We start from the raw sequence: 24,768 nt of genomic DNA on the forward strand, positions 1-24,768 counted from the left end.
ATTCCTAAGGATAAGCTTTATCAAAGAGAAAGGTTTTTAGTCTACTCTTAAATAAACTAATGGTGTCGGCCTTTCGGACCGAGGCTGGTAGTTGATTCCAGAGTAAAGGAGCCATATGGCTGAAACTCCTGCCTCCTGTTTTACTTTTATGGACTTTAGGGATTACCAACAGTCCTGCATCCTCAGAGCGAAGGGCTCGTGGAGGGTGATAAACTTCTAGAAGTTTCTCGATATAGGACGGAGCCTTCTGATGAAGAGTTTTATATGTGATCAGAAGGATCTTGAATTCTATTCTAGATTTAATTGGAAGCCAGTGTAAGGATGCTAAGACTGGGGAGATGTGCTCTCTTCTTCCAGTTCTGGTTAGTAAATGTGCAGCAGCGTTCTGCACTAGCTGTAAGGTCCTAACAGAGGAGTTTGGACATCCTGACATTAGGGAGTTACAATAATCTAATCTTGAAGTCACAAAGGCATGAATAATTTTTTCTGCATCTTTGAAGGACAAGAAGTTTCTAATTTTTGCAATATTCCTTAGATGGAAGAAGGCTGTCCTGGAGACATGTTTAACATGGGAAATAACGGACAGATCCTGATCAAAAATAACACCCAGGTTCCTAATATCACTGTTAGAGGTTAAGGTAATATTATCTAACCTAATCAGACTGTCTGAAAAGTTATCCCTGAGCTTTTTAGGACCTATGATTAGAACCTCAGCCTTGGATGTGTTGAGCATTAAGAAGTTGATAGACATCCAGGACTTAACGTCTCTGAGGCAGGACTCTAATTTAACAAGTTGGTCGGCCTGATTGGCTTTAATTGATAAATATAGCTGAGTATCATCTGCATAACAATGAAAGTTAATGTTGTGTTTCCTAATAATATTTCCGAGTGGTAACATATAGAGATTAAACAATATGGGTCCGAGGACGGAGCCTTGTGGTACTCCACACCGGACCCGTTCATGCATTGAAGATTTGTTATTTACATGAACAAATTGAAACCGGTCAGATAAATATGATTTAAACCAGTTTAAGGCTAAGTTTTTAATGCCGACGGCATCTTCTAATCTCCTTAAAAGTATATTATGATCGACAGTATCAAATGCGGCACTAAGGTCCAGAAGAACTAAAACAGATAGAAGACCTCTATCTGAGGCCATTAGAAGGTCATTAGTAACTTTTAGCAGTGCAGTCTCTGTACTGTGGTTCATTCTGAAGCCGGACTGAAAGTCCTCTAACAGATTATTCTCGTGCAGATAATCATTGAGTTGTTTAGCGACTACTTTGTCCAGAACCTTTGACAGGAAAGGAAGGTTGGAGATCGGCCTGTAGTTTGAGAGAAGGCTTGTGTCTAAGTTTGGCTTCTTAATGAGAGGTTTAATAACTGCTAGTTTAAAGGATTGTGGCACATAGCCTATTGTTAGAGACTGGTTAATGATTGCGAGTATAGAATTATTAATTAGTGGCAGTGCCTCTTTCAGAATTCTAGTAGGAATTGGGTCCAACAGGCTAGTAGTTGGTTTAGCAGAAGAAATAAGGGAATTTAGTTCGACTAGTTGTATTTGCTGAAAGCATTCCAGATGACTGTTAGGTTTAACCAGTTCCTCTGTTATGGGGCTAACGGACGGTAGGGTTTGATGGATGTTATCCCTAAGCGTTGTAATTTTATTTTGAAAGAACTTCATGAAGTCCTCACTACATATATTGATAGGAATGGTGGGCTCAACGCTATTTTGGTTCTTGGTCAGTTTGGCTACAGTACTGAAAAGAAACCGGGGGTTGTTTTTGTTTTCCTCTATTAAGGATGAGTTATGAATTAGTTCGACTTCTACTCAGAGCTTTCTTATAAGTTTTGAAGCTATCCTTCCAGGCTATATAATCTATGTCTGTTTTTGTTGAACGCCAAGTTCTTTCTAATCTACGGGAGCGTTGTTTAAGCTGGCGGGTTGATGAGTTAAACCATGGGGATGACTTTTCCTGTTTTTTAATTTTCATTTTTTGAGGAGCTATGTCGTCTAGCGTTGTTTTTAGCATATCTGTCAGACTGTTTGTTAGGTATTCAATGTCTGAGCTAGCAACAGTATATGGGTCAGGAAGATTCACTACTGATTCTATAGCAGAGGGAATTCTTTCCTTGAATTTAGTTACTATGTTATCAGAGAGAGACCTGGTTAACACGGCTTTAGCCGGAGGTTTATAACTATTTAGAACAAAGTCAAAGGTTATTAAGAAATGATCTGACAGGAAATCATTGTGAGGAGAGATGGTCAGATGCTCTATATTCAAACCATAAGTTAGAATAAGGTCTAGGGTATGTAGATGTTTATGGGTAGGCCCGTCTACTACCTGAGAGAAACCTAGAGTCAAGTGTAGATCTAAAGCTGGCACTGAAACTATCATTTTCTACGTCAACATGAACATTGAAGTCTCCTACCATGATAACCTTATCTTTCGTCACGGCTAGATCTGACAAAAATTCAGAGAATTCAGTTAGAAAAGTTGAATAAGGTCCAGGAGGATGATAAATGATTACAAATTCTACAGAATTTACTATTTTATTTGACGGGTGTCGCATGGTCATGCTCAGACTCTCAAAATAACTAAAGTTGGGTTTTGGGTTAATATTAATTAGTAACTGAGAGTTATAGATGGCTGCCACGCCCCCTCCTCGACCACTTTCACGAGCTATTTGAGTGTTAATATGACTTGGAGGGGAGGCTTCATTTAGACTAACATACTCATCTTTACGTAGCCAGGTTTCTGTTAATCCAAAGAGATCAATGTTGTGTTCGGTTATCAGATCATTGACTAGAAGAGCTTTGGATGATAAAGATCTAATGTTTAGGAAACCACATTTAATTTTTTTGTCTTTATTTTGTCTAGTTTCACACTTGATACGGATTAAGTTTTTGTAGTCATTAGAAGTTATTCTATAAATATTGGCTTTATGACGAGATTAGAGTTATTTTCAGTAGTAATTGACCTCCTTTATTTATATTCTCATTAAACAAAACAAACACATTTTAGTTCAGGGGCCACATTCAGCCCAGACACATTTAACCCGAACACACAGGCGCGAGTGATTTAGCGGCAAGTTGCTACTTTTACATTTCCCGAAGAAGTTATGAATGTATGGTTTCTTGCGTGTGCTCGCCGTTGATATACCTGCCGTAAACTAACATACATTTGTGATGCAAATAACAGGGTGTTACACCAGTGGTTAAGGTTACGTGTCATTTTAAAGCTAAGCAATGCTAATCATGGTTAGCATTACTTGAACAATGAATGATTCTTGAAATGACTAATATGTCAGTGTGGATTACTTAAAAACCCTAATACTGTCTTGCTTGTGTTTGAATATTGAAGCTGATCATTTTACGTGTTAATGTGTGTATGAATGTTTTAAGAAGAGCAATGCACAAATGTTTCTTTCAGATTGGACGTCACTCCACCAGGTGATGAGACAACAGTGAAAGAGGAGTCTTGTTTCTCAGTCTCTGTCTGTCAAATACTATTGATGCAGCATTGGAAAGATAATTTTTTTGTCTGTCTTTTCCATAGGACACGTGTTAATCCAGGATTGTTGGTGACTGCAGACATGCAGCAAAGTGGGTTCACGTGAAAATGCACCTATTTACTGGCCGAGTTGACCTGCCTTCAGTACTGGACATGAGGGAGCAGGAACAGGCCCTTCAGTACTGGACATGGGGGAGCACACTGTAAATGCTAACACACAAATTAATGAAAAAGATCAGGTCAACTGAGCGAGTTACAAGCTTTTTGACGTTTGTGTTTGCATGTACAACAATTCTTGCTTTGTATTATACAAAAATCTTTCTTATTTCTTGAAATAAGGGAAATCTGAAGAGTTTGCATGCGCCAATTGGTGACTAAATGGTATTTTTTATGTTACAGGTAAATAAAATGACTTCGACTAGAAGACGTTGCAAAAATAAGCCCGACATTTTCTGCTACATCTGCGGCGAATACACTGTTGTTCTTAACAGAAATCCAGTCACTGTTTCATAAAGCATGCTTACCATGTTTATTTTGGTATGCAGGGCGGCATAGCTCGGTTGCAGGTTCAAGTCTGGTATCTCTGCCTGCCGACATGCAAGTCACTGAACCCCAAACTGTGCATGGTGTGTGTGAATGGGTGAATGTGATGAACCATGTAAAGCACTTAGGGGCTGCTGTCAGCGAAAAGGTGCTACATAAGTGAGTCCATTTACCATTAAGCCTGGCGCCAGTTGTCGTAAGTTTGGGATTCCTATGGTTTGGAGGCACTGCTGCTTCTGTACTAATAACAGAAAGAACCCTTCAAGTATCCTGATCTTGAATCAGCACGTCGTCCAGTTCCTGTGTTTGGAGAACTTCCTGACATTAGTGAGGAAGATTCCTCCAGTGAACAAGTTATTGAAGAAGAAGTGATTCTCAACGATGACGCTCCACATCCTCTCTCCCAAAAAGAGCTAAATGCTTTATCAAGGTCTATTCCTCAATTTTCCGACATTTGCAACATATAATTAATACATTGTGTTGGAAGCGATTTTTTCTCAAAAACCTATTTGGTGAGAAATATTACCAAAAATCAACCAATGATGACTTAAAAATCTAATCGATGCAATCAGAAGCTCGGACTTTCTTCAAAACAACTTTGTGTAAAAACCTGACCTAATTGAGAGAACCGGGCCTAATTTTCCTGATTCAGAGCTGCAAAATTGTCCTAAATCAGTAGAAAAAACAGACAATTTACAAAAACATTTTTTTTTGTTACCCAGTGGGGTAACAAAGGGGTTGAAGAGCAAAAGTTATCAAAATGTCTCGTAAAACTTTAAGGGCGTGGCCGTGACCAAGCCATGAAGTTTAATGTTTCGCCATGAAACAAGAAATGCTGTGTAAATCGGCTGAACGTGGTCGGATCAGCCTCAAATTTGACACATTACATCAGAGGCCCTGATCACAACCATATGAACATAACTACCATTGGCCATAGTGCCAACTTCTGGACCCAGGAAGTGTGTGTAAATACCATGGAATGTGGCGAACTAGTCCGAGACAGTAATTCCAATTTATCTAAAAATCAATGAGCAAAAGTTATCAAAATCTTGAAAAAGTGTGGGGGTGTGGCCACAACCACGGCAAAAAGTTTAATGTTCGCAATGAAACACAAAGTGCAGTATGAACAGCTTGAATGCGGTCAGATCGGCCTCAAACGTGACTTATTGCATCAGAGCCCAGTCCTCAACACAACCATATGATTGATGGCTGTTGTAACGCCATTCAACAGCATGGCAATGGTCAAAATCACAATGAAACAGGAAGTGCATTGTAAACAGCCTGAACGTGGTCAAATTGACCTGAAAATTGACACAGTGCATCAAAATCCGGCCCTCATCACAGTCATACAACATCAGCCATGGCGCCACCTGCTGGAAACGTTGCACGTTGCATGAGAGTCGATAACAACCATTGGGCATTGCGCGACCTGCTGGAAACAAGAAGTGAGGCGTACATGCTCTGTTCTGATTGATATTTTACAAGTTGCATGAGAGTCCACATCTGATAAACAGCCATAAGACGGTTACAACAATCGGTCATAGCGCCATGTGCTGGTTAGAGGAAGTAAGTAAGTAAGTAAGTAAAAAGCGCTTATATAGCACTTTTCACAGACATGGAGTCACAAAGTGCTTCACAGTAAAAACAGATAAGAGAAAAAAAAATCATCTTAAAAACACAACAAATGCCGAGTCAGTGGCAGTGTGAGTTGATTGGACTAGAATGCTTTGGCAAACAAATGTGTTTTTACGCACTTTTTAAAGATGTTGGGTGACGTGCAGAAAAACCTCGACATGCGACACATTCCGACATGTAAACCATGTTCATGTAACAGCCCATATATTATATTAACAAAGTGCTTTTGAGGCTCTCACCTGTATTGCGCCTTCACCCACTGAGCTCTGGATGTCTTTGAGGGACTGGTAGTTATCCAGGAGGTGATCTCCACAAACCACGTCCACCTGCACGACATGTGGACGCACTTCAGAATGACCTTGGGTTTCATGTTCTCAATCCAAACCCTCTCACAGCTAGATTACACCATTTTGTAAAGGACGAGTACGAACATTCAGCTTCTTGTTGATAATAAATACCAAAAAGAGTTCTTATTAAATGCCATTAATCCTAATTCATACTCCATATGCAAAGGTTATGCATTGATGCGATACCGGTAAAGGTGCATTCCTGCTCAAAACCTTGATGTAAAGGATGGAGACGGCACTTTAGAGTCATACCATTGATCCATCTCTCTCCACTTTAACCAATTCAGACTTTGTGATTTGCAGTGAGTGAAGGCGGGGTAACCCTGGACAGGTCACCAGTGCATCAACACACAGATGAACCTCCAAACAAACATTTCTGGACTGTGCAACCAAGGGGCTTCTGCTTCTTCTTGGTGTTGGATGAAGACATGATGGACTGGAGCAGTGTAGCGGGGAGGCCAGGACCGCAGCGTGAGCTGCTAATCCTCCTACGTGTGTTACTAAAAACAAAACACACCCACTGCTCCACACTCAGCGGCTCTGATTGTCATGTTGGGCCTTCTAGTAGAGCTGTCTGCTCCTCTGGTCACCATAATTTGATTAGTCAGATTAGGCTGATCTGAGGTCCTTTAAACGTAGACAGCATGCTGAGTTTTGACCCGTCGACACTGAACTCTGCTTTCTACCTTCACTTGGTTGGAGCTTCTTCTGTGGATTTCTTTTAAGATCAGATGGAAACAAATCATGGAAAAGTCTTTTCAACTAAACAAGAATGAGGACAAATATACAGTCAGACGTGTGCTAGTTGGAGGCGTTCACATTGAAAGAGGAGTTACCAGTGGGCCTACCAGTTTTAATTTTTCAGTTAAGAGATTTAATTCATCTGCACCGGATGTTCTCAAACTGTTTACAGTGCGCTCCACCTGAAACAATGATAGACTAACTCTCCTCGTACCACAATACAGTATACAGCGGGAGGACAATCTGATCAACTATGGACATTTACTCCGAATATGGAATAAAGGAATAGTTGAGACAGTTTTAATTATTTCATTTTCAAAAATATCAATAGATTTCCTTCGCTCACCACTAGAAGGAGTGTCACAGGTGGAGAATAAAGATCCTGTTTACGTTATCAAGTATCAATGGAAAAGTTTTGGGTGTCTGTTTACAAGACAACAGTGTTCACAACCACTGCAAACACATGGAAATTACAGAAAAGCTGCTACTGCGCAGCACAGCCATAGTGAATAGTTCTTCTACACATGCTCGGTAGATGGACAATAACAGCAATGTTACCTCCAGAGTGTCATGACTCCCAGTCCATATACTCTTGGGACTTGGTACTTTAATAGTTGAGAGGCACCATATTAACAAACCGACTTGGTCGTCTGCCCAAAAGAATGTCCGTGTTCTCCATTGTTGATGTTTATAGCGGATTATTCTCAGCAAGCATTCTTCTTGTTTCATTATATAAACAAACAACTGGCATTTAAAAAGTACTCAAATTGGTACTCAATATTAAGTAGCTAAAGGTTAGTACTTGTATTTGTACTCATATTTGTACTCGTTATTTAAAGGTGGTATCCGTGTGTCCCTCGTCATGTATTTCAATGTCAAAGAAAACTTCCCTGCAAACTATATCCTCTACGTACAACATGCACACAAAGTGAAATTACAGCACAATATTGAAGCTGTCGCATAAGATCACAGTAAATAATGTGGCTATTGTGTATTTCTCCTGTCTAATCGCCACACAGAGGACACCATGAGCCGATAATGCAAACACAGTTCCATATCAGAGCCTGTGAGCAGCCGGGCAGCTGGTCACTGCTTCTGTAAGCAGATTAGCGGTAAGCTGCTGGCAGACTCACCTGGCATGTCGGGCTCAGCTCCATCTTCCTCCTGATGAACAGCTCCACGTGGCGAATGGTGGCCCTCCCCGATACCTGTACGTACCGTCTCTCCAGCGGCTGAGCGGGGAAGAGAATGCCATTACAAAGCAAAGCTCGACACATGCTCTGGTAATCTACCATAACCTGTTATAAATTTAATTTAATCTCAAAACAAACACAAAATGTAGATTATCTTTCAGGTTTTACCTTATAGTTGCAGATTCCCTCTTCAGCCCTGCAAACAGCACAGTGGTCAGACTTTTGTTACTCTGCAAGCAGGAAATGTAGAATAATAGCACCACCTGTTGGATATACTGTAACAGCACACTAAACTGATCTCACTCATACGAGGCTTCTACTAATTCACAGGGATGGAAACAGGAACAAACAACTCAGCTAAAACTTCTGTTGGTCTTTGAAAGTTAAAGTTTTTGCAATTTCTACTCTTTTTCGCTATATTTTGTGCAAAAACAAAATAAGAAGACCTGGAATAAATCTGACATATTTAAGTAAAAATTTGCAGTCTTTATGACATCTGCGGACCAGATTATGAAGGAATAACATAAGTCACATTAAGCCCTCAATTCTTCACATCATAAAACACAAAATGCTTTCGAAGGCACATCGCATTTCTCAACAAATTGTTCAAGTGTCTCATCCATATTTCTACTCATTTTAACCCTCAATTGACTTCTCATTGGAGCCATTCCTGTCGAAATATGTTCTTGACATCTTTGTCGATATCAGACACCGAAGCTTCATGGTCACGTTTTTAAAACTTGCTATTTTGCGAACATGCTCAAATTTAACAAGCCACGGTATGTCTGACAGTGAAACAAAACGGGAATTCTCACTGGTCGAAATTGTTCATTCTCAGCCAATCGCTGCTCGGTTACGAATTCTTGGTATAAGACGCCATTTGTTTCCTGTTATCAGAGATACAGGAGCGGAACATTTAGTTTTGATACGATTCGACGCTAATCTAAGCTTAACCTTGATGATGGCAATATAATTTAGATAACTCAATGGAGGAGATGCTTTTCGTTTTTTATTTCTTAGTCTTTTGGAAATTACTTCCTGAAAAAGGAGTTTTTCTTTTTAGCCCTATATTTTAATGGAATTTTAAGTCCCAAGGCAACGTAGTGATTTATAGTTGATCAGAAGAAATTCAACTTCACGTCTCTCTGCTTTGAGACGATCAGACTCTTGATTGACAGGTGATGGAGGTACCAGAAGCTCAAATCCAGAGTACAGCGTCTGTAGGAATGTTGACTAATTTTTCATCGGTGAAACTTGCATTCTGCTGCTAATGCCACAAATGCATGTTTGTTCAGAGGTGCTTTGTGCGGCTTGGAGTCTCAAAACGAGTTATTTCTATCAACCATAAACATGTGCAGTATACATGTGTAAAAAACTGAAGTACCATTGTGTATTTATGTTCTGTAAACTCAACATGAAGGAAGGTTTTAAATATGGAGCAAAAGTGTAAGTAATCACGACAGATTCACTAAAATTGTGTGGAAAAATGTCAGGAGAAATGACAAAAAAATTCGGAAAACTGCTCCTCTTAAAGAGAAAAACAGCTGGTGTAAATAAATGATGAGAGAAAAGCTCAAAGTATTAAAGAGTGCTTCCAATCATTAGAAATTATATTTTTAGATACATAATTGTATGTTGCACATTCATCGCAAAGCGCAGACAAAAATACTCAAACAGTGATTTTCAACCACTGTGCCGTGAGAGATCGCCAAGTGTGTCATGGGAAATCGTCCAATTCCATTTAATTGGTTACAAAAATTAGTCACAATGAAAGTGATTTGGCTTTGATGTTCATGGGCTGATCCAAGGCATTTAAACAGCGATGCACAGCGGGCAGCAGTAGGAAGCACAACAACAATGACTTGTTAGAATGAGTGACTTGTGGGAGACACTGTGGTGAAGAATGTTTGACGAAAATTACTGACTCTGATACGGGCTCTGGACAAAATGTAACCCTGTAGAAACTATCTTAAATTTGGATTTACTTTCAATGGTTCCATTGGGAAAAGGTTCATTATGCTTTCAGTTGCTTCATAAGTACTTCGCTTTCTTCTTTTCAGGCAGAGTTTTTACAACATAACTTTGACACGTTTAAACATCCTTTTTTTCCTCAGTTTATTTCATTCATTGTAAAAATAAAACTAAACAAGTCAATACAATTCAGAACAAAAGTTTTCAATTTCCTGAATGACCGGGAGTAGAAAGAAGATCAAACTTATATAATCTGCTATTTGAGTTCCTCCAGCACCACCAGAAACATCACAAAGACGGAAGATGGAAACAAGTCAACAGTTATTTTTTAAAACCTCGCCTGAAATAACATCACCATCAGGGATTTAGAGTGGCAGAAGGTCTGGACAAATGCTACAAATATATCTGTGTGCAATCGGACCAAGTCAATACAGCTCAGAATTGTGCATCGTATTCATATACAACCAAGAACAAAATGGACCCCAATGTTTCACCACTGTGCTGGAAATATAAATCTGAGACGGGTAATTACGTTCACGGCATGTGGTCCTGTGTTAAATTGCAGTGATACTGGTCTAGTATTGTAAAAGAACTGTCCTCTATTTTTAATGTCCCAATCCAGCTGGACACTAAGTGCCTCTTACTTGGTCTCACAGACAATGGTATCACCAACAGAGATCACAAGTCAGGAGAATTTTACAAATAAGAAAACCTCAGGGAGACAGAATACACAGGAATCAGACTGAGAGCGATTTGAGAAAGTTTAAGACAATTTTATTACATTATTCTTGCAAGAAGAGACAAAGTCACAGTACAACCGCTGCATGATTGTCCAGGAGTTTGCCTAACTCTGAAGTCAGACAGTTCCTTCTTAAAGGCTGGATTGTTTTGAGACTGCATTGAAGGACACCAAAAGCAGCACAGAAGTTCAAACAGTGCTGACATAGGTCATCCTTGAACACAGACCGCAAAATTACATACCATTCTTTATGAGACAAAACAAGATTTCCATAATATTCCCTCCTGTTTTGACTAATAAAGAATGAATGAAAATAAAATTTAAAATAAGGTTAGCAAGTGTTTCTTCATTGCAAGAGCAGTGGGGAAAAAAAAAAAAAAACAGAAAATCTGAAACCCAGCAGCCATCAGAGTTGTGAGGGCGAAAAACCTGTTAGGAGTATTGTTCTCGTTTCATAAGACAGGAAAATTCCCTCATTCCCCCATAAACCATACGACCAACCATGGCAAGAAGTGGAACACTAACTCTGTGGCAGGTTAAAATGAAATAAAATAAAACATCACAGACAGACAAACATAAGGACAAACTCATCAAATGCATAATCCTTGTTCAGCTGCATCATCGCCCCACCAAACCAAAATTTAAATGATCTAAGTTGATTTATTTTTAACTGGGAAAATATAAGTGTATACTCATGAACTAAAATTATTAAAGGTCTAAGCATAACACATTATTATATGCTAATCAGGAGACATTGTCTTAAAAGTAATAAAATGCCAAAAGACACGGCCGAGTCAACCCGTCGTACCGCCTACCTAAAGCCTCTTGGTTATCTTCTAAGCAGTTATTGCAACAGAATTATTAACACTTATCTATATCAGTTGCTCTTTGTGGGCGATGCGGCCGATATCAGTTTTGATTTCTGGATCCACCTGCAACATCTCACATCAGATTAGACAGTTCAATATATTCTTATTAATTATTGACCACCTGAGCAGTACGGACTTTATACATTATGTTATTAGAATGTACCTATGTGCTCTTTATTAACAAATGTGTCCTTTGCTTTTAACCCTCATCATGTTCCTCACTGCTGTTTTATCTATCTTTATTATCATTCGCCATTTATACATTTTTTATAATCTTTTAAATTAAATTTAACATTACAAGTCTTTTCTACTTATGATCTATTTTATATCAATACATTAAAACATCTCTAGCTGGATCACCATGCAGCCCCTTCTCTTTTCCTGTGTCAGTGTCTCCTTCGAGACCTTTGCTCTACAAAAACATCATCATCATCTTGTGAGGAGGTCATGTTTCCACCTCATACTCCTCATCTGTGGCGTTTCCTGAGATGCTTCGCATCAGTCTCTGCAGAGAACCCACATTCTGTTCTGAACCTTCTTATCAGGCAGGTGGTGTTCCCTTCGTACCACAAACCACAGTGGAATGGGTGAGGTGACATTTTAAGGATGCATCTATAGTTTTAATTATCATAATTTCAATTCAAAGGGAATAGCTCTGTCCCTTGCATTAGATTGGCTTTTAACATGTACAAAACAGTCAGACTAGTTTTTTGGGGGATTTTTCCTGGTTAGTTTATCTTTTTGTTGATTTATTTATCTAATTTAAATGGATTGGTTGGTTAAGTAAGTAAGTAAGTAAATAAGTAAATAAGTAAGTAAATTTTATTTCTATAGCGCTTTTCACAGACATGAGTCACAAAGCGCTTCACAGTAAAAACAAATAAAAACAGATAAGAGAATAAACCATCTTAAAAACACAAAAAATGCCGAGAGTCAGTGGCAGCGTGGGTCGAATAGACAAGAATGCTTTGGCAAACAAATGTGTTTTTAGGCACTTTTCTGGTCAAAAGTCTGGCGGCTGAGTTCTGGACTCACTGTAACCGAGCAGCTCTTTTTTGTTGAGGCATGTGAAGAGGCTGTTGCAGTAGTCCTGGCGTGAGGACACAAATGCACGGATAATCATTTCGACCTCTTCTCTGGACATCATGGTCCTGAGCTTGGCGATGTTACGCAACTGAAAGAAGCAGTTCTTTACCAGCTGTCTACAGTGATGATCCAGTGACATGGACTCGTCAACGATCACCCCTAAATTCCTCAGCTTTGTTTTGGCTGAAAGGCTCAGTTCACCCTGGGACTGTTTGATAGTGGTGGTAGCACTATCGGGGGCGATAAAAAGTGTCTCAGTTTTGGCAGAGTTTAGTTGTAGGCTATTTTCACTTAACCACTGCTTCACTTGAGTGAGACAGCTGATTTAAGGAGCTCAGTTCGTGGACCTCGGAGGTCTTAAATGAACAGTACAACTGAAGATCATACAAATAGGTGTTAAGACATGTCACCGAACTGCTGGATTATCTGACTGAGAGGAAGAACATACAACAAGAACAGGAGAGGCCCCAAAACAGAGCCTTGGGGCACACCTTACAGCAGATGGCCGGACTCTGACATTATATGGTTGACAAACACTCTGAAAGTTCTACCACTCAGGTATGAAGAGAACCATTGAAGCACTGGACCCGACATTCCAATCTGGCCCCGTAACCTGTTTATCAGAATCAGATGGTCGACTGTGTCGAAGGCTGAGGAGAGGTCTATTAGGACCAACACCATGCATCTCCCCGAGTCTGCAGACATCATGATGTCACGGGACACTTTCAGGAGAGCAGTCTCTGGAGAGTGGTGTTTACCAACCCTGATTGAAACAGATCATAGATGTTATGTGACTCCAAAAATTATGAGAGTTGCAGTGTAACCACTTTTTCCAGCAGTTTTCCCAAAAAGGGAAGTTTTGAAATGGGCCTAAAGTTACTGAGGCCTGATTGGTGCAGATTGGGTTTTTTAAGTTTCGGTTCCACAATAGTGTGTTTGAACAAATTAGGAAACACGCCTGAAAAGAGCGACAGATTAAAAATCTTGGTCACTCATGGCCCTATTGTGTCAAAGGTTTTCACAAAGAGCTTAACGGTTAACTGTTCTCACAGCTATCTTTCCCTTTAGAATGTTAAGGGAAATCACTAAATTTGGAGTTTGAAAGTATTATCCTGATGGTGGTCTGGTTATATTGCATCTGATGATTTATTACTGGGCTTTTTAGTGCAGGTCTTCAATATAAATTGTTATGAGACTATGAGACTGACAGGATCTCATTCTGAGACTTCTACTCCTAATTACCAAGTATTAATTAAAACCTGTTCTGTTCGTTCTTTTAACTAAACCTGCTGATTGAAAGTGATAACTCTAATCTAATTCAATTTTCATCATTTTTTATATTAACAAAATTTCTTTCATTTGTTTCACTTGTTAGATCAAATCTACATAAGTTAACTATTAAACATTTGTTTTTTTAGAGTAATGAGTGGCAGTCAGTTTGATCTGAGTATTTGGCTGGAAGCTGGAGTTTTGACAATGTTGACCGTTCTTTTAGCCTGTATTGAACCGCTTTTTCAGGTCTGTACCTGAGTCAGAAGTTCCTGTATTAGTATAAACACTAAATGCCAGGAGTCACAATTCCGTTTTTTTAGGGTCTGCCGGGTCCAGTATACACAAGTAGGTCTGAACAGTCGCTAAACCTGTTCTTGAGTACTTACTCACAGGGGATTATGGCACACATGTCAAACTGCACCACGCAGCCATCTCCTAGGTGTACAAGCGAATGTTAGTATTTCTGTCCTGTGTGCTGCTTGTCGTGTCAATCTGCTCAAATGTCTGTTGTGTTGTATTTCTTCCCAAAAGATGGGGAAGAAAATGATCAGTATTATCATCATTAGTATGCATGTCAGTTGCCTGAGTCCACATCCAGTTACCCTAAAGGGGCGCCAGGGTCTTTGTCTTTTGACCTTCTTCTAATTCTAAGGCCTCCATAGCTATCCCTGTCCTCCTAGTTAGTCACCCTAGTGTCTGCCGCTGACCCTCACCAAGGTTGAGACGACCCGGCCACTATAAGGAAGGACTGCCTTTGTAGCTGGACTCAGCCAGGAGTGGACGTTGGTGTTTGGCTCCCTTTCTCTTCCTAGGGTGTATTGGTCTGTTTACAATGGCAAAGAGCCCCCAGCGAGCTCAGTTGGTAGAGCATGAGACTTCCAATCTCAAGGTAGTGGGTTCATGTCCCACGCCGGGCACCACCTTCCCGTGAGCTCACCACCCGCAGGAAGGTTCTTAATCGATGCAATGTGATCAGGGTGACAGTGCTCAGACTGTCACCCCGGTGAAACGGATAAGCGGGAGAAGATGGATGGATGGATGGACAGTGGGAAAGATGAATCTAAGACTGTTTCTTTGCTAATTTTTTTTACAGCTGTTGGTGTGGTCGGCAGTACCTGGTATAGGCATTCCCACCTTGGGCTTGACCACACTTTTCTTTTAATGACTTTTACTTGCACCCAACCTCCTGGTTTCACAGGTGGTCACAACAGTTCACCTGGAACAGAGTTTGTAAATGATATCTCCTTTTTTGCTAACATTCGTGCCATGTAGTCAGCCAAGGTCTGAACAACATCTTCATCAGGTTTAGAAAAAGGTCTAAGTTCTGGAATAATATATGGCCGTCCATATATTAATTCAAATGGAGTTAAACCTTTCCCTGTGGGTGTTATTCTCATGTGTAACGTTACTAATGGTAAACATTCTACCCAGTTAATTGTTTTTCTTCCATTTTTTTCTTAAGTTTGTTTTTAAGAATACCATTATGTCTTTCCACTAACCCGACTGATTGTGGATGGTCAGCGCAATGGGTTTTTTACTGGATGTCAAAATGTTTCCCTATTTGTTTTATTACTTCATTCACAAAATGAGTACCATTATCACTGTAAAGTTTTTCTGGTATGCCAAATCGGGGTATTATTTCTTTCACCAAGGCTTTAGCCACTGTTAATGCATCTGGTGTGCTTGTTGGAAACACTTCAACCCATTTAGAGAAAGAGTCTATTATCATGAAACAATATTTTTTACATTCGCATTTGGATAGTTCAATACAGTCCATGAATACATGTTGAATTGGATATTGTAGTTCTGGAAATTTACCTCTTTTTGATGGCACCCTGCGAGTTATGTTTAGCACATATAGGTCATTGTGAACAAAGTTTTTTAGAATAATTACAAAATCCATATGTTGTGAATACTTCATTGATTATAGATACAATCCCTTCTGTTGGGACATGGCAAGGCCCATTGCTCATTACCGATGCATATCTATACAGGTTTTTTGGTAAGATTAGTTTTTCTTCTGGTAAGAAGTATAGGTCATCTTTTAATATTGCTCCGTTACTAATCCAACCATCCCCTTCTTGTTGTGGTGACACTTTTTGCATGTCTTTTAGGATTTGCATGTCTATTTCTGCTGGTTTTTCTGGACTCTTTAGCACTTTAAATGTTTGTTGGGCAGCCTTTTTTGAAGTCCAATCGGCAAAAGCATTTCCTTTTGATATTAGGTCATTTTTGTTTGTCTGAGCTGCCTTTACAGATAGCTAGTTGCTTTGGAAGTTGTATTGCATCTAGTAACTGTAAGATTAGGTCTTTGTGGTTGATGTCTTTCCCTGTAGAAGTAATCACACCTCTATTTTTCCATTGTTGTGCAAAAACGTATCATTGAAAATGCATACTGGCTGTCAGTGTACACAGAAATTGATTTTCCTTCTCCTGTTTTGTATGCTTCTGGTAATGCTACTAGTTCAGCTACTTGAGCTGATAGATGTTTAGGTAAGGAGTTAGCTTTAAGGATGTTGGTTAGGTCACTACAGCGTAGATTGTTAAGTTTGAACCATCTGTGTTCTTTATACATGATCCATCTAAAATCTAATTTTGTCAGAGTCTTGTCTTTTAAATCTGGTCTAGGCAGTACTTTTTGGGCTATTTCTGAAAGACAATGTTGTTTTTCTCCATCTTGCTGAATTGGCAGCAAGATAGAAGAATTCAAGGTCATATATCTTTCTATTGTTAGGTGCGGTTGTGACAGTAGAACTGTCATGGATGACAAATGTCTCGCAGGTGACAGATAAGAGAGTTTGTTTTGTAATATCACAGACACTGCGTGCGGTACTTTCAATGTAAGTGGGTGAAACGGCACCAATGAGGCTGAAGCCTGTATTGCCATTGAGGCTGCGACCACAGCTTGTGCACACACGGGCAGTGCACGTGATACACTGTCAAGTTTAGTTGAGTAGAACGCGACAGGCCGTTCCCTATCTTCCATGTTTTTGAGTCAGTACAGAGGTCATGAAACCATTTTTGCAGTCCACTGTTTGAGTAAATGTTTTAGAGTAATTAGAAATCCATAATTCACCAATTAGAACCTTCCCTCCTGTTGAGACATGAGATCATCCATAGCTCACTAAAGCAACATATCATAACTCGCTCTACGTTAAAGTGGTTTTTCTTCATTCAAATTTGTATAGATTATTTCTGATAATCATTATTTTGTTTCTGCATTATCTAGAAATGTTTTGAAAATCATCTTATGAGTTTCTTAATTTGAGGTTTTGGTTGTTTTTTTTAAGATGGCTGTTTCCAAACTCCATCTAAATGTTTAGTTTAGTTTAATTTAGTTTAGTTTAGTCACCACGTTATCTATTGTTGATTGTATACCCATATCATTTTTTTTTTTTTTTGGGGGGGGGGGGGCATTTGCAATAGGTCATAAATTTCATTGCATATATCAAATCGAATTTGATCCTCAAAATCTCAAGTTTTAACACATATTTACATGTTCCCACTGGGATGTTATCACCACAGTGTGTGTATTTGCATCCCTTTTTTCTTTAACTCTGTATGTATGTGTTCATGGTCTGACCTTGGCACACTCAAGTGCATTTCACGTCGCGTCGCGGCATTTCGTCATCACGTCAGAAGTTTCCAAGTTTGCAGTCCATTCTACCGCCTCCACAGCCTCTCACTCCTTCCACCATCCCCACATTCCTCTGGGTGCGGCTCTCTCTCTCCGTTTCACTGCTTGTTCACCACAGCCACAACACTTCTTTCCTGCAAATATTGTCAACAAAGCAGAAAGACAGTATCACCATACATGTTAGAAAAATGTCAGTCAAGTTATCATTATGTCTGTACTTAACGTTGCAGTGAAGTCCACAGCCCTGGAGTTTGTGGTGATGGTGGAAGCAGAGTAGAGATCGGAGCTGTGGATCGGAGCGGCGTTGCCTACACAGAATGTTAAACAAAACTCAAAGCAAAAGAAACCAAAACAAAAATTAGTATTAATCTTTTTTTTTTTTTTTTTACATTTCTCTATTAAACAATGCAATTAGTGAATCACTCACATGCCCTCCTCAGGCTGTGTGCCTCCATGGTTGTTTTCATGCAGTGTCCTTGGCCACCACAACAGCTGTTTGATAAGGAGGAGCTCTAGAGTGAACTCACCTTCCGTGCTTCATTTATTCCATCCAATTATTTTATTCTGTAATTTATCTATTTTGTTTTTAAGTTTAAATTCAAAATATATTGTTGAGTTTATTACCACTAAAATAGTCTCTCACCAAGTTTAGTAGTCAGCTTCCGGTCTTTTGAAGTTATCATTCACACATTACTTACTTTTGAAGCAAGCTTTAGAAGGCTGCTGTTTTGTTTTTGTTTCAAGTTCCATGTTATCTATTCCGAGGCTGTTGTGTGGCGAGGTGTCCCCTACACACACAGAACTGTCTCTGTGTGTCTTCCATCTGCACTGCAAAAGTACTGAAGGAAGATAAGATTTTTGAAAAACAAAATGGCTGAAAAGGATTTAAAATAACACTGTAAATCAGTCAAAACTCTTAAAAATAAACAAACAAGCCAATCAAAAATGCCAAAACAGCTGTACTGAAAGAAACATTTGAAAAAGCTATAAGCCAAATAAATGTCAGAATTTTTTTAAAATGTCTCAACAGTACCGACAATATTTCTAAGGTCAGAAGAGTCAGATTGTCTAAAATGTCTTAAAGTGTCACAGATGTATTTGTGAATGTGTACAGTATCTTGCAGAAAGAGGAATATCTGTATATGGAGGCGCGCTCTTGTTCACTCTGTGTATGAACTATGAGGCTCGTTCACGATATGAGCCCCCCTCCCCTCTCTCTCCTTCTCTCTCACCAGTCCGTCCGTCAGAGTCCAGTTTGTCAGTTTAATCACAATTAACAACAACATTGTTCTGTAAAAATGTCTCAATTTAACTGTTACTTCTAATTGTTGAATTATTTTCAAAGAAAGTCAAGCTTTTTAGATTTATTTGCATCGTATTTCACATCACTTATCATATTACTTTTTTTATTCCTTCTTACAGTGACTCTGACTTATTCAGCATTAAGGAAAGTAGACCTGATATTGTTTGTCCGGAATATTATATTCACTTTTACCTCCCTTAAAAAAGGTAACCTTAAATACCTACACCTAGTAAGGACAAGTTTGACCCGATATCATTTGTCTGGAATAACGTCATATTCATGTTTACCGCACTGCTGCAACCTTACTAAGCCTATGGACGGATATTCGACACGTCCCATCCACACAAGAACTTTCACACAAAAGAGAACTCACTCACTCTCAGTTAATCCTGGATCTGTCTCCATTTGTTAACTGTTGTTCGGATTCAGTCACCCTCTCACCTCCAGTGGAACCGGCCTACAACAATTCAGTTGGAGGACTTTTTGTAGGAAAAGCCTGAGCGGCCTTTCCCCCGTGCACGTTTTAATTCCGATATTGGCGACGAGAGGGATGTTGGAATCCGACTTGAAGGACCAAGATGTCAGGAGAATTTTCCAAGTAAGAAAACCTCAGGGATACAGAATACACAGGAATCAGACTGAGAGCGATTTGAAAAAGTTTAAGACAATTGTATTACATTATTCTTGCAAGAAGAGACAAAGTCACAGTACAACCTCTGCATGATTGTCCACGAGTTTGCCTAAGTCATACAGCTCCTTCTTAAAGGCTGAAATTGTTTTGAGACTGCATCGAAGGACACCAAAAGCAGCACAGATGTTTGAACAGTGCTGACACATGTCATCCTTGAACACAGACTGCAAAATTACACATCATTCTTTATGAGACAAAACAAGATCACTTTACAAGATCCTAACCTTTGCTGCTAGGAAAAATATCTTACCTTTTGGATTGACATGACTGCTCCAACTATAAAGTCATGGCGCAATATAGTCAGGGACTGCATTCCAAGTGAACTTATTACTTGTATGTCTAACTCGAGGTTGGATGTATTCTATAGAGTCTGGGATCTTTCTTTATATGTCGGACCCACAATATCATCAACGCTCTGACAGGGATTCCCAAGGTCAGCGTGATCTGCTTTTGTATGCAACTTACTTATTTGTTTATACTAGGATGTATGTACGTTAAGCTGATACCTTATATAATTACCATCAAGAACTGAGAAATATTTTAATCGAAACGAATGTATATAAGGTTGTATGTGAGCTATTGTGTTGTGGCCATGTTTGTTGTTTGCCTGAAAATGTAATAAAAATATTAAATATATATATATAAAAAAGAAACCTTGCCTGACAAGAAAAATAAATCAAAAAAGCCAAACACTGCGGCAGATAAATATTTGTATTTAAAAATCATCAAAATACTTTTGCTCCATTTTCTTAAAATGATAAACTGATACACTTGTATCAGTTTAAAACTGTCACAGCATGCCTTTTTATTCAAACCATCTGATCACGGGACAGTATTGTCATATGAAGCTTACAAAGAATTATTTTGCAACTTTTGAATGGTGGCGTACCGCGTGTTTTTTCATGTTTTTTACAGTGCTGTAGCTCAACAATTTTTGAAAAACATTCCTCCGAGGCTGCATTCACACTGCAAGTCCTGATGCTCAGATCAGATTTTCTGTCTAAATTTTGTGCGGTTACACGCATTTTATCAAGCAACCCTTATCTGAGCCTCACTTGCCTATGAGCAACTGAAACGTTGCACATGCATAGTTGTAGTGTTTACAAACTCCAGGCTACTTCTGAACCGAGTGCTAACTATGAAGCCAAAAAAAATAGATTATGACATACGTTTCATCTGGCCAAAACATCGCCCTCTCCACATTCGTCACCAACCTGGGAGTTAAAATGGACACACAGCTCACCTTTGACACCCACATCAAACACATCTGGAAGACCTCTTTCTACCACCTCAGGAACATCGCCAAACTCAGTCCAACACTCACTCTGGCTGATGAAGAGAAGCTAGTCCATTCCTTTGTCTGCTCAAGGCTGGACTACTACAATGCACTCCTCATCTGGATCTCTGGCAAGAGCCTCCAAAGACTGCAGTACATCCAGAACAGCACAGCCAGGTTTCTGATGAGGATCCGAAAACACGACCACATCACCACCAACCTGAAATCCCTTCACTGGCTCCCTGTCCAACTCAGAATTGAGTACAAGGTCTCCGTTCTCACCCACCAATGCATCTACAGCCACACCCCCTTTTACCTCCGAGAACTCCTCACCCCCCAGAACTCTGCTCGTACCCTCCGCTCTTCAGCCAAAAACTCCCTCCAAGTCCCCAGAACCAACCTCTGCACAATGGGTGATTGGGCCTTCTCCTCAGTTGCCCTAAAACTCTGGAACACCCTCCCTGACCACCTTAGGGCTCCACAAACAACTGATGCTTTTAAACAAAAACGAATAACCTATCTTTTTAAAAAAGCCTTTTATTAAATAATGTTTTACGTGCCCCTTTTAAACTTTAACAAACTTTTCTCGCCCTGACCTACCTTGTCTTTTAACACTTTATATTTTTTTTGAAGCACTTTGAGATTGTTTAAATGTAAAGTGCGTTACAAATACAATGTATTTTCATTATTATTATTCATGCTAATGTCACGATGCTTTTTGGCAGAGAATGAGGAAAAGGGCCAGAATTGAATGATGCGTGTGTGTGTTGTACCGGGCACACACCACACAGATCCTCACCCCACAAACTCCAGGAGTAGTGACACATCCAGCTCAGGAGGAATGCTGAACACAGACTGGGGGGCATTGTCCTTCCTCTGCCTCTTCCCAGCGTCTACAGCAGCCGAGGGGAACATGGTCACTGTAGGGACCGGGGGAGAGACAAAGTGATGCACGTGCATTCTGCTCCTCACTCTGTTGTGTTTGCATGAGCTCTCACCTGGTTTGGGAACTTGTAGCCCTCTTTCTTTGTAGAAGTTACACATCTGTTCTCGCTCCACTGCAGCAAAACAAAGAAACACGTTAAAATACAAAAATGATTATTCCAACCAGACTAAATGTTTGTGCACTTACAGTCTTCCAGGAAGGGGATCATTTTGTAGACAATGTCCTGCAGCTGTCTATCTGGCCTGCAGGAAAGCAAAGGAAACATCCCAAAGACTAGCACCAGCTGCTTTAGCTCAGAATTTCACAGCATTTAAAAGACTAAAATTTCTGGGATAAAGACCCACCGGATGTTGTAGAGAGGTTGTGTCTGGTGCACCACGATGTTGCATGTGGGGCACCTGATGCTGTAATAGAAGTGCTTCACGATGCAGCACTTACAGACTAGTAGGAGACCAAACAGGACAAAAGACAAGCATTTTGTTATGTGACTCCCACACTTATTGTGAGCTGTCATGACATCCTACAGCTGCAGCACCTAGAATCAAAATCCAGAGGGTGTCTACCCCTTAAACACTGTGGCATGTTAGCTATCATGAATCTACTAACTTGAAAACTACATTCCAGAGTGATATGTGGCTCCAACATGATGTCAACCTGGAAAAAATAAGGATGCACCGATACCAGTATGAAGAGCTCCTCATTCCCACAAAACCTCCCAGAAACAACCCAAAATTGAGGAAAAACTGTATGATATGGGATCTCCGTAGTATGACTGTTGAATTCATTAACAGCGAGCTCGGTCAACAGTCAGCATTGTGCAGTGTGTCGATAGACGCTACGCATTGCGCGATGCGTACTGTCTTACTTGAGTCTTCGAGGATGATGGAGGTGTACGTAGCAAGGCTTAGCCTTCACACATCGTTTACATATGGAGTATGAATTTGAATTTATGGCATTTAAGAAGTACTCGTATTGGTGCTCGTATCGGCAAGTCGTGAATGGTTAGTACTCATATTCGCCCTTTTAAAAAATTGTATCAGTGCGTCCCAAGTGAAAGCCACAGCGGCATACATCGATATGCATCATCCAGGCATGTCTCCTGGACTGAGAACAGATATGTTGCAGTTGTACTTCTAAACTGGGGCCAGCAGGGGTTTTGTGAGTACTGAAACTCACATGTGTGCAAGCACTCTGTGATGGTGGTGGCATCGATGAGGAACCCACAGCACAGGGTGCAGCGGATGTATGGATAGAACTGGCTGAGATGGAGCTTTGGCTGTGGACACAGAAAAATATCATTTAAAAAATAAACAAAAGAAACTTCTGGAGCAAAAAATTTGTGTGTTGGAACATTTCAAGGAAGGACAGAATACTGCATTTAAGTTGTTTATAAGTGAAAACACACCACTTGATGTAATATCAGGTACATAATGCCAGCAGAAGATTGGATTCTGGTGATATCATTGTTAAGGTTGTTCATGACTGTTTGTCCTGCTGCGGGTCGTCGTCAGACAATGGGATAAAGGATTAGAGTAATTTGATTACTAAAATGCCTCAAGGCAAAATTCTCTGATTCGATGCTGTGTTTAAGCCACTTTTGCTTTTGATGTCCGCGCAAAGTGCGGAACGCAAAATGGAGAAGAAGATGAGCGACAGGGAGAGCAAAGAAAAAGACGTAAACTGTCGAAAGTGTGAGGGACCATTATAAACTATATCGGACGCAAAACACAGTACTATGCGTGTACTGCAAAACAGAATTAGCTTTCCATAACAGCACTTCTTCAATGCTACAGCACCTGAGCCGAAAGCATCCGCTGTATGCATCAAGCCTGCCGAGCGGACCCAACAGGTAGGTCTAACGTTAATGTCACGTTCACAAAAGTATTTAATTTAGATAATTGATTGCTGGTGCACACTACGGCAGGTAAAGACCATAGACGTAGCTGAATAATGGCTGATTAACAGGTGAAATAATTGTAGTGGCCACATGGCGAGGCATTTTTTGAAAAACTGTCTTAGTGAAGTGTTGTTAGAAAATTACACAGAAAATAAAATGCAGTTACTTTACGCTTCATTCACATTATTATTATGATTGTGCCACACACACACGCACCCCTCACTCATGCAAGCACACTCTTTCTTTCTTTCTCTCTCACGCACACACACAAATCAGAGGTTGTCAGACCTGGTCATTGTCTGTTATTTATTTGTTTAGGCATATTATTTTAACGACAATATATTAGGTTCATTCATTAGGGACCGAGCAGAAAGGCCGAGGCCTCCAAGGGAGGTGCTGGCCTGGAGGCCAGGACCCTATTGTATTTGTTATGTTTCTTTTTATTATTATTAGGGACCGAGAAGGGAGGCCTGGGCCTGGAGGCCAGGCCTGTATTGTATTTGTAATTTTTCTTCTTCTTCGTTTGCAGCAAACTTGCATATAAACTCACCAAATTTGGCACGCTCATAAAGACTGGCGATAGAATTAAGGAAATGTAAAAATTAACACAGAGTGCTAAAATGTCTCTCTCGCGCCAACTACAAAAAACTACAACTACATGATGGTACCCTTGACCTAAATCCAACAGGAAGTCCGCAATTTGCCTTTCAAAATAAGATTTGCAAACGCGAGCTACTCTGAGCACAAATATCTATCAACTTCCGAAACCCATTAAAAAACAGAGGAGACTCTCCTCCTCAATAATCCCGAATATCGTGTTCAGTCGTCGAGCGTTTTTTTTTAATTAGCCATCAAAGTTCCGAAGACCGGATGCCACCGTCTCGTCCACGTGGCTTTCAACAGACGTTTCACCAACTAAACATAATCAAAGGTTGATGAAAGTACACCAGCACATAGGTACAGGTCTTGTACTTGGAATGACGGGATACTTTTGTCTTTATTTTAAACGGTCCTCGAATAACAATAATTTTTTCGAGTCCGCCTTGGCAGTGCTCATTCGCTCTCGCGGCTGCTGGCTGCATGCCAATTGCCAAGCTGAGACGACAC

At 40.0% G+C, this 24,768-nt stretch overlaps 1 protein-coding gene across 34 annotated transcripts in view; it reads right to left on the reverse strand.

The window, feature by feature from the left end:
- pcgf6 (polycomb group ring finger 6) overlaps nucleotides 1-24,768 on the reverse strand; it is a 45,336-nt gene that overhangs the window by 2,028 nt on the left and 18,540 nt on the right. For 2 of the 34 annotated variants that reach the window (XM_080481708.1, XM_080481706.1), the window contains exons 2-9: nucleotides 22,941-23,040; nucleotides 22,109-22,205; nucleotides 21,951-22,006; nucleotides 21,817-21,876; nucleotides 21,618-21,711; nucleotides 8,143-8,170; nucleotides 7,915-8,013; nucleotides 5,933-6,019 (exon numbers count right to left, since the gene is read on the reverse strand). In XM_080481708.1, coding sequence (XP_080337834.1) covers nucleotides 5,933-6,019; nucleotides 7,915-8,013; nucleotides 8,143-8,170; nucleotides 21,618-21,711; nucleotides 21,817-21,876; nucleotides 21,951-22,006; nucleotides 22,109-22,205; nucleotides 22,941-23,040 — 621 coding nt within the window. Of the gene's footprint in view, nucleotides 1-1,999; nucleotides 5,491-5,932; nucleotides 6,020-7,914; nucleotides 8,014-8,142; nucleotides 8,171-17,534; nucleotides 17,857-21,617; nucleotides 21,877-21,950; nucleotides 22,007-22,108; nucleotides 22,206-22,940; nucleotides 23,041-24,768 lie in introns of those variants that run through there. The other 32 variants (XM_080481719.1, XM_080481702.1, XR_013936039.1 and 29 more) reach the window with 31 other exon arrangements.

The sequence above is a fragment of the Lipophrys pholis genome (genome assembly GCF_963383615.2).
Source record: "Lipophrys pholis genome assembly, chromosome: 15".
Lineage (NCBI taxonomy): Eukaryota > Metazoa > Chordata > Actinopteri > Blenniiformes > Blenniidae > Lipophrys > Lipophrys pholis.